General features: G+C 46.1%; 1 protein-coding gene across 1 annotated transcript; it reads right to left on the bottom strand.

Annotated features, from left to right (window-relative positions):
• Positions 1-12,651: 12,651 nt before the first annotated feature.
• LOC111876740 (protein GLUTAMINE DUMPER 2) lies at positions 12,652-13,630 on the bottom strand. The gene has a single exon (XM_023873312.3). The coding sequence runs from the start codon at positions 13,594-13,596 to the stop codon at positions 13,132-13,134; it is 465 nt and encodes a 154-aa protein (XP_023729080.1). The 5' UTR covers positions 13,597-13,630; the 3' UTR covers positions 12,652-13,131.
• Between the last annotated feature and the right edge of the window lie 290 nt (positions 13,631-13,920).

Below are 13,920 nucleotides of genomic sequence, written 5' to 3'. Positions count from 1 at the left end.
TTGCACTCTTCAACCTTCTCCTTCTTCTCCCAAGCTCCAAACCACCTTCACAAGCTAAAAAAAATCACCCACAAGGACACAAAGGGGATAGGGTTTCGTTCTACAGATCTCTGGGAGTGCTATGGGAAATGGAGGTTGGGTTAGATCGTTTAAATAGGGTGCAAACACCCGGGTTAGGGTTTTAGTCCAGACAGGGTCTACTCGCCGAGTAGACAGAGTAGATCCCGCATCTAGTCCCGCTTCTACTCGGCGAGTTAGTCCTTCAACTCTCCGAGTCCAAGGTTAAAATGCAATATATAAGGAGAGTTAATAACCAAGAATACATACCAGGAACCAGGTGCTACAAATCTCCCCCACTTATTTTAGACTTCGTCCTCGAAGTCTGTTGCCTGCTCCAAAAATAGCTCGGGGTAATGCTCCATCATCTCTTCCACCGGCTCCCAAGTCCACTCCGATCCCTTCCGGTGCTGCCATTGCACCTTCACGAGTTCCACTCGCTTGTTCCTCAAATCCTTCGACTTCCTGTCGAGGATTGCGACTGGGCGCTCAATGTAATTCAGGCTGTCATCAACTTGTATATCCTTTAACGGCACTACTGCTGAATCGTCCACTAGGCACTTTCGCAGCTGAGAAACATGGAAAGTGTTATGGATCTGGCTGAGCTCGACTGGCAGATCCAGCCTATACGCCACCTTGCCCACCCGGGCTACAAATCTGAACGGTCCGATGAATCTCGGGCGCAACTTGCCCCGCTTCCTGAATCGAATGACGCCTTCCAAGGCGACACCTTCAGGAGAACCATATCCCCGACTTGGAACTCCAAGTCGGATCGACGCTTGTCGGCGTAACTTTTCTGTCGACTCTGAGCAGTCTGAAGCCTGCTCCGAACCTGCTGGATCCTCTCGGTCGTCTTGAGCACCACCTCGGTGCTCCCCATGACTCTCTGGCCAACTTCACCCCAGCATATCGGGGTCCTGCACCTCTGACCGTACAACATCTCGAATGGGGAACGGGCAATACTCGCCTGGTAGCTGTTGTTGTATGAGAACTCAGCTAAGGGAAGATAAATATCCCAGCTACCACCGAAGTCTAGCACGCACGCCCGCAACATATCTTCCAGAGTCTGGATGGTTCGCTCGCTCTGACCATCTTTCTGCGGGTGGAAGGCGGTGCTAAAATGCAAACGAGTGTCCAACTCGTCATGAAACCTCTTCCAAAACCTAGAAGTAAAACGCACATCCGTGTCCGAGATAACCGATACTGGCACCCCGTGCCGCGCCACAATCTCCCTAATATAGATGTCGGCCAATTTCTCGGCCGATATGCTCTCCTGAATCGAAATAAAATGAGCACTCTTTGTCAATCGATCCATGATGACCCAAATCGAATCTACTCCCCGCGTGGTCCTGGGAAGCTTCGTGATAAAATCCATCGTGATATCTTCCCATTTCCACAACGGGATGTCCAACGGCTGCATCTTGCCATGCGGTCTCTAATGTTCGGCCTTGACCTTCCTGCAGGTCAAGCACCGCTCGACGTACCAAGCCACATCCCGCTTCATGTAGGGCCACCAATAATCTAGATGAAGATCCCTATACATCTTCGTCACCCCTGGATGAATAGAGAATCAGGATTTATGCGCCTCCTCCATCAAGATCTGGTGCACACCTCCGTGATATGGCACCCACACCCTACGGTGTAATGTTAATAGTCCTCGACTATCATAATCGAAGGAGGAAACCTGACCCACCACACGCTCGCTCTTCCGATGCTCCTCCTTGATAGCCTCCTGTTGAGCCTCCCGAATCTGCTCCAACAGGGGAGTCACTACGGTCATCCCCATGCAAATATCACTGATCGGCGTCGCCTTGCGGCTAAGCGCATCGGCCACCACATTGGCCTTCCCTGGGTGGTAAAGGATCTCACAATCATAATCCTTCACCTCGTCCTACCACCGACGCTGCCTCATGTTCAGATTCGGCTGATCCATGAGGTACCTCAAACTCTTGTGGTCCGTGTAGATGGTACATCGAACCCCGTAGAGGTAATGCCGCCAAATCTTGAGGGCAAAAACCACCGCCCCCAACTCCAAATCATGCGTCGGGTAGTTCACCTCGTGAGGCTTGAGCTGCCTCGAAGCGTAGGCAATGACATGCCCCCTCTGCATCAGTACCGCGCCCAACCCTGAAATGGACGCGTCACAGTAAACCACAAAATCCTCTACGCCCTTTGGCAGGGCTAAGATCGGCGCCTCGCACAATCTCTGTCTCAGTGTCTCAAACGCAGCCTGCTGCTCGGGTCCCCACCGAAAGACCACGACTTTCTTCGTTAGCTGTGTCAGGGGTATGGCTATCTTGGAGAAATCCTGAATGAATCTCCGGTAGTAGCATGCCAACCCTAGGAAACTTCGATTCTCAGATGGAGACTTCGGAACCTCCCACCTCATCACGGCCTCGACCTTGGCCTGATTGACCAGAATCCCGTTCTGGTTGACAAGGTGTCCAAGAAATTGCACCTCGCGCAACCAAAACTCACACTTGGAGAACTTGGCATACAAGCTCTCTCTCCTCAGGGTCTCCAATACCTCTCTCAGATGCTCCTCATGCTCCTCCTGTGTCTTGGAATAAACCAAGATGTCATCAATGAAAACTATCACAGACCGATCCAACATCGGTCTGCACACGCGGTTCATGAGGTCCATAAACGCGGCAGGAGCATTGGTGAGCCCAAACGGCATGACCACAAACTCATAATGGCCATAGCGCGTCCGAAACGCGGTCTTCTGCGTATCCTCCTCCCTGACCCTCATCTGATGATAACCCGAACGCAAATCAATCTTGGAGAACCAAGATGCTCCCTGAAGCTGGTCAAAGAGATCATCAATCCTCGGGAGTGGGTAACGGTTCTTCACCGTTACGTTGTTCAGCTCCCGGTAGTCTATACACATCCGATGCGACCCGTCCTTCTTTTTCACGAACAGAATCGGGGCTCCCCAGGGTGAATTGCTCGGTCTAATGAATCCCTTGTCTAGCAGCTCCTGCAGCTGCGTAGACAACTCCTGCATCTCAGGAAGAGCCAACCGATACGGTGCCTTGGCTATCGGAGCCGCACCAGGAACGAGGTCAATCCTGAACTCCACCTGTCGCTCCGGAGGTATCCCAGGAAGCTCCTCTGGGAAGACATCTGCGAAATCTCGCACCACCGGAACCTCGCTCACTGTCGCCTTACCCGCCTCCCGGGCATCCATCACGTACGCGACATATCCTGCACATCCCTGCTGAAGGTAGCGTCTAGCCCTCGCTGCTGAACATACAGCAGGTCCACACTGCGGCCTCTCGCCATGAATCACTAACTCTCCCCCACCTGGGGTCCTGACTCGCACTAGCTGATGTGCGCAATCTATCACCGCCCCATTAGGGCTCAACCAATCCATGCCTATAATCACCTTGTTCCCACACAACGGAATGGGAACCAGGTCCACCAAATAATGCTCCTCAAATAACCTCAGAACACAATCTCTGAATACTGATGATGCCCGCACCGATCGATTGTCGGCAATCTCCACCTCCAAAGAGCAATCCAACGTGCCTGAAGACTCAGGAAAGTTCTTGCTAAGCGCAAGGGAAACAAATGATCGGGTAGCACTCGAGTCGAACAACACCTGAACTGGGATACCATTCACATGGAACGATCCTAACACATATATATACATACACCGAACACATATATATACATACACCGAACACATATCAATATCATAACATCATATAAATAAATAAGAGGGAAAGAATCATACCCGTCACCACGTCAGGTGCTGCGCGTGCCTCCTCGGCGGTCAGTTGAAATGCCCGGCTCCTCACCACTGGAGCCTCTGCCTTGCCCTGCTGGCCATCTGTGATCCGCAGAGTCGCTGGAGCTGGCGCCTTCACCGGCGCTGAAACTGTCAACTGGGGGCAATTGGCCTTCTTGTGGCCCCTCTGGTTGCAGTGGAAACACAACAACTCAGACGCCTGAATAACTGCTGTCGGAGCATTTCAATCCCTGCTATAGTGCCCAGACTTGCCACACTTATAGCAGCCTGATGATCCCAACCTGCACGCCCCCTCGTGCGACTTGTCGCATTTCCTACAGCGGTCCCGTCCATGTTGGCCCCTTGGCCCCAAATTCGATCCCTTGGGCTTCTTCCCCGAAGCCCCTCCTGAATGTCCCTCTTCTGCCTTCCGTTTCCGGATGTGCTCCAAATCTATCTCCGTCTCCCTCGCCCTGGCAATCATGGCGTCCAAGGTGGGGAAAGCTGAAAAACTAATGTGCTCCCGGATATCAGCCCGGAGCATGTCATGATAGCGGGTCCTCCTCATGTCTTCATCACCCACATACTGGGGCACCAACAGTGCCCTCTCCCGGAACTTGGCGGTGATCTCCGCCACAGTCTCCGTCGTCTGTCTCATGTCCAAAAACTCCCTGGCCAGCTGCTGAAGCTCGACAGCCGGCGCAAACTCTGCCCTGAACCTGGTCACAAAGTCCGACCAGGTCATAGCCTCGATAGCTGAGGCTCCCAACGAGTCACCCACTGACTCCCACCAATCTCGAGCTCGGTCTCGTAAACACCCTGCTGCGTACCTCATCTTCGACCGCTCGAGGCAGAAGCTAGTCAACTATGCAGACTCGATGTCCGCAATCCATCGCCTGGCAGCAATGGGGTCTTTCACCCCGTGGAAATCCGGCGCCCCACTGCCCCTGAAGTCCTTAAAGGACAGCGTGCGAGATCCCGACTGGCCAGATGCCATGTCACTCCTGAACGCCCTGAGGCGATCCTCCATCAACTCGATGATCCGTTCCTTGATCGACCCAAAGATAATGGGAGTCGACACAAGGATACCCCTGGTGATCTCTGACGCGATGAACTCGCGTAGTCCCTCATCTACCGGCTCGGAACCTGATCCCGAACCTGACCCCTCTCCTGAACCACCATCTATCGGCCTCGATCGAAGTACCACCATTCTGCAATACATAATAACAATCATTAGTGATACTGATACTTCCTGAGGGATCGCTGCTACCTACAAGTTCCTTGGTCTTATCTTGGCCATCCTTGGTTTGGGTACGGATCCTCTGCTTTCAGTAGTACGGGCCCATACTACCTTCCACATCTATCCGTACCTTCTTCAAGGACTGCCTCGACTCCACCAGATCCCTTTCACTATTGTTGTTCACTGCTATACTCATCCTAGGCTTGTCCTAGGGAAATCTCTGACTCTACCCTACCCAGTCCTCAGCTGCTGAAGGCCTCCTTGTAATGCCAATTAGCCAATAACTGAATACCATCACATGTGGTGAGGCTCGGATAATCCTTCGAGTATCAGACTCGTCCCTATAACGGTTAGACTCAAACAAGAGCTGCGTAATAGAGCCAAATCCAACACTCTAAGATTATCCAACCCTGATCACATGTGACGTGACGTATTCACCTAATGGCTAACTCCCATTACTCAGAGTCCCACAAAGCACAAAGCAAGCAGCATTCGAACTAAGGAAACAATCTCAAGCAACTCCGCTCCCGTAGAGAGAACTGAACTAGCATATAATGTTAAACTCATACTATCAGGCATAACCCCTAACAGGCTATCCTACTGCTGTCTACTCAATTCTAGCATTCAATTTTTCATATACTGAAGCACATAAAACAGGCACATAAGGCATCACTCCTAGTTCCTTAGTTCTATTCTAGCATGTTGTTCTACTGAAACTGATAAACACAACATAAACTTGTATGGGTACTTTGGGGAACACTTACTTGAGCTCGGCCGGTTGCGCACATCACACACTTCGTTCCTTCTTAAAATACTTTACTTAACCTTTTAGAAAACGTTTTCTTTTTTCAAAATCTTTTGACCCCTCGATTTGAGTTCAGACACCCCCGAAGGTGTGTCCGAATCCCTCAAACCAGGGCTCTGATACCAACTTGTAACGACCCAATTTTCACGTCCAAAAATTTCGTTTTTGAAACATTACTTTAGAAAACATTAATAATTAAAAACATTGTTTGATCAAACCACATCACAACGTGAACCATGTCTAAAATCCAATTCATACAACCAATCGAAATATCAGAGTATAAATCCCAGAGAAATCTCGTAAAAGCGGAAACCAGTGTGTGTGCATGATGTGCCGCTACCGTGCCAGCTCCTTCCCCTTTGATGAGGAGGTACCTGAAACCAAAACTGTAAACTGTAAGCGCAAAGCTTAGTGAGTTCCCCCACCGCACCACATACCATAATCACATAATATATATATATATATATATATATATATATATATATATATATATATATATATATATATATATATATATATATATATATATATATATTGTCAGGCATATCTGGGTGCCCGACCTACCCCTTCGGTCCTCTCGACCGGACGTTACCTAGCATACATAGGTGCTGGCCTCCCCTTCGGTCCTCTCGACCGGATACTGCCTAGCATATCTGGGTGTTGGCCTCCCCTTCGGTCCTCTCGACCGGATACTGCCTAGCATATCTGGGTGCTGGCCTCCCCTTCGGTCCTACCGACCGGATATCTCGGGGACTATCTCCCCTACTGTCACTAGCACATAGCATCATATCATACTAGCACATAAACATAACACAGGTAGTAGTAATCCCTAGATGAATATCACAGAGACAATCATCTACATACAACTCCTACTGGTGGGCCGACATTGTGGCCGTAGACCCACCGCTACTGGAAGGTAACTCACCTCAAAGTAGCTGCTGATCTGATCGGGAACTGACTGTCTACTGCTGCTGCTCCGGACGTCCTCCGGCTATAATTCCCACAAAACGATCAGTCAAACACTGCTAGATGTACTTAGGGTAAAATGACCCTTTTACCCTTGACCACGTCGAAATCCAAGTCAAAGTCAACTTCCAGTTGACTGGACTCGCCGAGTCCTTCCCTTACTAATCCGGTCCTACCCGCCAAGTCTCTCTCCCCACTCACTGAGTCACCCTTGACTCACCACTCGGGACTATGGGGCCGACTTGAGTCCCGACTCGCCGAGTCCTGCGATCAACTCGCCGAGTTCCTCGAGCGGATCCCCTACTCGCTTCCAATCCACACCATAACACCCCATACGAGGGTTTGGGGTTTCGGGACTACGTTACACGGTTAATTTCGCGTGCAGGTACGAAGGGTTGAACCTTCAACGCTTAAAACCCTCTTGCTCTGTGAAAGTTCATATGACTCGCCGAGTTTGAAGAACAACTCGGCGAGCTCCAGGCAATCTTCATAGGACTCGCCGAGTTGTTCATCCAACTCGCCGAGTCTAGGACCATCTTCATAGAACTCGCCGAGTCCCTCGACCCATTTCCCGAGTAGACCAGATCTGAGACATGCAACGCTTCAAAACCACAGATCTATGGTCCTAGGGCATGTTTACTACGTAAGGTTGCAAACTTTACGTGCATGCATGGCCCTATGAGCTCAAACATGCAATTCCAAGCTCTTTAAGAGGTCCTACACTCAATAGGGACCTCAATCACCTCAACCACAGAGACTTTATGCTACTAGGATGTCCAAAAGGTCCAAATCCGAAGTCCTTGCAGAACATTAACCATAAACACATAGAGATTTAGGTTCTTAGGGCTTAAAACCACTTTTTAGGGACAAGAAGGGGATTTCATGAACTAAAGATCAAGGTAGGAACTTTTCTACCTGAATAGAATCCCTTCACAGAGTAAATTCCAGATCTTCTTCCCTTCTTGCACTCTTCAACCTTCTCCTTCTTCTCCCAAGCTCCAAACCACCTTCACAAGCTAAAAAAAATCACCCACAAGGACACAAAGGGGCTAGGGTTTCGTTCTAAAGATCTCTGAGAGTGCTAGGGGAAATGGAGGCTGGGTTAGATCGTTTAAATAGAGTGCAAACACCCGGGTTAGGGTTTTAGTCCAGACAGGGTCTACTCGCCGAGTCCCAAGAGCCTACTCGCCGAGTAGACAGAGTAGATCTCGCGTCTAGTCCCGCTTCTACTCGGCGATTTAGTCCTTCAACTCGCCGAGTCCCAGGTTAAAATGCAATATATAAGGAGAGTTAATAACCAAGAATACATACCAGGAACCAGATGCTACAGTAAGGACCAAAGGGGAGGCCAGCACCCAGATATGCTAGGCAGTATCCGGTCGTAAGGACCGAAGGGGAGACCAGCACCCAGATATGCTAGTCAGTATCCGGTCGTGAGGACCAAGGGGGAGACCAACACCCATATATGCTAGTCAGTATCCGGTCGTGAGGACCGAAGGGGAGGCCAGCACCCAGATATGTTAGGCAGTATCCGGTCGAGAGGACCGAAGGGGTAGGTTGGGCACCCAGATATGTCTGACAGTATATGTATGTTATGTGATTATGTGGTACGTGGTACAGTGGGGGAACTCACTAACCTTCATGCTTACAGTTTCCAGTTTTGGTTTCAGGTACCTCTTCTTCGAAGGGGAAGGAGCTGGCACGGTAGCGGCCTATCACACACATGCCTTGTATTCCGCACTATGAGACCCTCCTGGGAATTTGTACTCTGACATTATTATGTTTTATAAAAAAAAATTCAAGACATGCGATAACTTTTATGAAATGATATGATTGGTGAACGTTTTAATTCTAATGTTTGCTAAGTATATGTTTAAAAATGAAATTTTTGGCTCGTATTTTGGGACGTTACATGAGGGCCGGATAGGGCATGCCAGACTCGTACTGTGGGCTCGGTGGCAATCCAGATGTGAGTTGTGGGCCCGGAAGGCAATCCAGACTCACATTATGGGCCCATTGGTAATTCAGTCTGTATAGATGTGGACCCAATACATGATGTTATTTGTATATGTGTGTTATGTGTAGTGTATCGATATTTTGGGGGAACTCCCTAAGCTTTGGGCTTACAGATTCAGTTTTTGTTTCAGGTAGATCAGATGATCGTGGGAAGGAAAAGGCGTGATCCTGCAGCTCCTCATGTTGATGACTTGTTTCTGGGATACTCTAATATTATATTATTTTGAAAACAAGTTTTGTAATGATTAATGGTTTTGAAATGTTTTGAAAAAGTTTAAATTTGACATGATTTTTATGAGTGTTACACCAGGGCTTCCTTGTACCACTTAGCTGTAACACCCGAGTTTTCAAGTAATTTGAAATTTACCCTTGGGTTTTATTTATGTCACTTTTGGTCCTTGGAATTGAATGAAGTGGCCATGGGAAGCCCTAGTTGCAAAGAAGTAACTTATGGAGCATGAGCTGTAAGTTGGGCGTACATGTGAGTATGCTAAGCGTACTGGGGCACACCTAGTATGCTGGGTATACACATATGTACGCATGGCGTATGTATGTACGGGTGAAACCCTAACCTTTAGGGTTTGTGGGGTATTCAATCATTCTTATGGGTCATTTTGACTAACTCTTTCAACCTCCAAGCCCCTTAGCCATTTTGAGTGAACCCTAAACCCCCATAATAAGCATCTTGAGCTTATAGTGTGGTTTTGTGTGCCAAAAGGAGAAGTTAATGCATCAAAGGGGTCAAGGAAGCAAGCAAGCTTGTAGATCAGGGATTATCATCTTCTTGGGAAGCTTCAGAAGGTATAAAGCTTCTACCTTTATGCTTGGATTCTTTAGAACTTGCCTTGGTTGCTTTTTGGTGTTCTTCTTGTCCCAAAAGTCCCAAATTTGTGCATGCTTTGTTTTGGACATGTTGAGTTGTCCTTTCAGACCTTAGGATGGGTCCTAAGGCATAAAAATGAGGTTCCAATGGTTAGCAGTATCCCATGTATTTGGTAGAAAGGTCTTAATGGATTAAGACCATGTATTAAGAAATTTTAGACGTCTAAAGTTATAAAGTTTGAGACTTTATGATTGTAATGTGCATTTGGACCATGGATCTGAAGTTTGGGCTTAAGTGCTTAAGCTATTAAGCACTTATCATGATTTTGGTCTCTGCGAGGGTACGCCCCGCGTACGGAGTTAACCACCCCGATGGTGGTCAATAAGAGGCGAAGTAGGCCCAGCGTACCGAAGGGGGTACGCCCGCGTATCTCCTCTATTTTAATTTCGAAGTTGGGTTTCGAGTATTGGGCCATCTATTGGGCTTTGATACTTGGGCCCTAATGGGCTAACTGGATAAGTGTGTTTTGGGTTAATTAGAGGATCGGACCTTTGGATAAGGCCCAATAAGGAGTTGGACCTAATTTGGAAAATTGGGCCAAGTGTGGACCTTGTAGTAATTTGGGCCTTTTGGATCAAGATTTGAGTTTGGTTTGCGTTGGGTTTTGTTGGGTCGTCTGGGATCTTATGGTTGGGCTTTTGGCTTGCTGGATCTTCTTGGGTGAAGGCCATGAATGGAATTAGGCCCAATTTAGAAAACTAGGCCATAATCAGACTTAAGGAGTTTATTTTGATATTGGGCCTTTTTGTCATCTAGTTTGGTCCTTCGCCTTGGGCTAAGCTGGAGGAAGGGTAAATAGGTCTTTTACACTAAATTGGACTCATAATATGAGTCCGTGACTAGATGCTGATGGATTGTCATTTTGGTATTTGTTAGCGCGGATATGGAGTTACAGATTATTCATGGAATCAGTTATTGATGGGGTGTTGTCGTGATGTGGCGGTTCAGGGATCTGGAAGCCAGCAGCCAGGGATGTGTGATCGGCAATGCAAGATGAGTTTTCCTCACTGTACTTGCGGGTCGAAGGCACCAATACCGACCCTTTGGATTGTTATCCTGGTTTATCTCATGATTAAGTATTGTGATGATGTATTAGATTTGTAGCCTGGTAGTGAGGATGATGCTATGCTTAGTGATCTGTTAGATCTGCCTCTTATCAGTTCTGGCTATATGTTTATCGGTCGCATGTGTTGATGTAGTTAGGTTGGTTTGAGACTATACTGCTTAGTGTTGCCAGTCAACAAACCCTGTAATGTTTATATCGGTACATTATTTGTATGATTATATGTTATGTATATGTCGACATGGTTTGTGTGTGTGTGTGTGTGTGGTTGGGTTGAGGCGGTCCTGTCGTGTGTTGATGACTAACAGACCCAGGGTGGCTCGGATAGAATGAAGGTCAGTGGGGCGTACCAGTCAGGCTGAAGGCACGAAGAACGGTCCAGACAGGCTGAAGGCCCGGTGAGGCGGTCCAGACATACTGAAGGTTTTATGAGCGGTCCAGACATGCTGAAGGTCGGGTGAGGCGGTCCATCCAGGCTGAAGGCTCTGTATGCATGCTATTTATTTGTATATGTTACATGGTTGTGTGTTGGTACTTTGGGGGAACTCACTAAGCTTCGTTCTTACAGTTTCATAACTTATGGTTTCTGGGATACTCTGATAACGTTATTGTTTTGAAAACTATGTGTAAATGATTCTGGTTTTAAATAATGGTTTTGGAAAGAATGGTTTTGTAAACACTTCTTTAATAAATTGGTTGTTTTGAAAAGTTTAAATTTTATTGAAATTTTATGGATGTTACATTAGCCCTGTATTTTCAGCCACCATTCTATCCTAAAGGATAGTCGAAATTCTAAGCCCTCCCTCTCCTCTCTCCATAATCTCTTTCTTGCTAGCTTGAGTGTGAACCATTAGAGGCACAATATTTGTGGTGCTTGCTTCCAGAGCTCCTACTAGTCAAGGATAATTGTTATTTACAATAACAACAATAAGGTAAGTAATCCTAAACTCTTTATTGTGTTTTTCGAAAATAACGTAGGGTTTCTAGCATTCTTATTTTGAGGTTTTTAGTTATAGGCTTAATAGAGAAAACATAGATTTTGTTTTAGGTTGCATGCACACTTAAGAGTTTTAAGTTTGTTTTTGTTATACCTAAAACCCATCATGTATAATGACATATGTAGTGTATTGGGGGACTCACTAAGCTTTACGCTTACAGTTGTGGATAAAATGTTTTTGCGGGTTGTTCGTGTGAAGAGCTCGGCGAGACTGTACACTTGCATCGAATACATTGTTTCAGTTGTTTTGTAATTCAACTTTGTTAATCATGTGGTTTTCAAATAACCGGATCTTACAACATGATTTCAAGTAAAGAGTTTTTATTGGTTAACCTATTTTAAAGGAAAAATCTTTTTTATAATTTTTGGGACGTTATAATTAGCATTTGTTTCGTTCTTCAATGATCAGAGAGAGAATCTAAAGGGTTGAGTGTAAAAAATGGGCTACAAGTGTGTTTTAGGGTTTAAATATAATGGGTTAATGGACCGCAAAACCGAAAACAGGCCGCGAAACCGTAACCCGTATTATGAAACCGAAGGCGTGTTCTCCCCTAAAATCACGAAATCGAAGCCGACTAGACGAAACCACAAGTAGTTGAATAAGGTAGCCTCATCGGCGGTTTTAATGACTAAAAAAAACATAAATTTTGACTATTTTTTGCAAAAGTAATTAAAAGTGATTGTTGTATTTATATTTCTCTCCTAAAAATTTTTGTTTGTTGAGTTTAATTTTGGTTAATTAGTGGGTGTGGTGTTTATTTACCATATAAAATGTTATTGAAAAAGTGTCCGCTTTTATCCCTGCTGCGGTTGCTCTAAATTACATATTTTGTTATTATTAATATAAATAAAACACTAATTATAATAAATAAACAATAAAATACATTTATGTAAATAGCAAATTATGTCGATGAATCCAGTAATCTGCCCTAAAATTTCGATATATTGTGCCAAGTGCAAGTGTAGAAAGAGCAAACAACAAAAGAAAATGTCTCTCTTATCCCTAATGGAAAATGCCAATTTTCACCGACATTCATACCATCTGCGTTTGCTGCATTCCTTCAGTTCAGCAGTCTCAACTGCATGGGATCATTCCGACCATATTTTCCACCACCCTCCTCGAGACTCATGAACTCTTCACGAGATATCCCAGAATTTGCTCCACCGTAATTAAAATCCTTGTTTTTATGCATCATTGAACACTTTTTCCGGTGAATCAGACAGCGGATGAAAATGGATATAGTCCAAACATGAAACAAGTGAACAACTGATATCATAACTTGATTTATTAATCTCATATTGATTACATACAATAATTCCGGGAAAATACGAAAGAGATGAAAAACCAACAAAGATTGTTGACGGAGGAATCTAGCGAGACCGGTCGGAGAGATGGGTGATTGTGCCGCTGCAGCCGGGGACACGAGCAGGTGCAGCTAAGTAACTCGGAAGTTGGTCTCCGGCCATAACGACGACAATTTCAGGGCTGACTTTAGATTCGTTGCTCACATACCGAGCCACCTTCTGAGGGTGTTCATCACCACCTTCGATATCGTCACCGGCGCCGGTAGGTGTTGATTGGGTCCTCCATTGAGAACAAGCCAACATTATCAAAGCCATCAGTATGAGAGCAAGCATTGCACCTATCCCACAGAACAAATAAACCAACGGCGTATCCAAGCGCCACGACGTCGACGACCTCAACGACTCCATTGGTGTTGTGTTTTCCAGCTGCTGTCCCATCCTTGATCCTTGTACTGTGTGTGCTGTGCGTTGAAAATTACATAAGAGAAAGGGAAGCATATATAGATGCAAAGGTACAACATGCATTAGCATGAGGTACAAGTCCTCCAAGTAAGGTTAATAATGGGTTTTTTTTGTTTCATTTGTGGTTTCGTACTAAAGAATAAATCCATAGCCTCAAATCTGAAAAGCATTTGTTTAAATCCCTATTTACTTTGATAAGACGAGGAAAATTGAAAAACAATATGAAAAGCATATTCCATGATGCGAATTAAGCAATTTCGATTATGATGCAAGTACAAGTACTACCGAGGGGAATATTTTGAGTTAAACCTAAATTATCATATTTAACGAATTGTTCTCCGTTATATCATTCTAATCAAGGTTCTAAAAAGCTCGTTATGGCTCCGCCAAGGC

This window comes from Lactuca sativa, chromosome 2 (assembly GCF_002870075.4).
Source record: "Lactuca sativa cultivar Salinas chromosome 2, Lsat_Salinas_v11, whole genome shotgun sequence".
NCBI lineage: Eukaryota > Viridiplantae > Streptophyta > Magnoliopsida > Asterales > Asteraceae > Lactuca > Lactuca sativa.
Note: the sequence above shows the minus strand (reverse complement) of the source record. Positions and strands in the feature narration are given on the sequence as shown.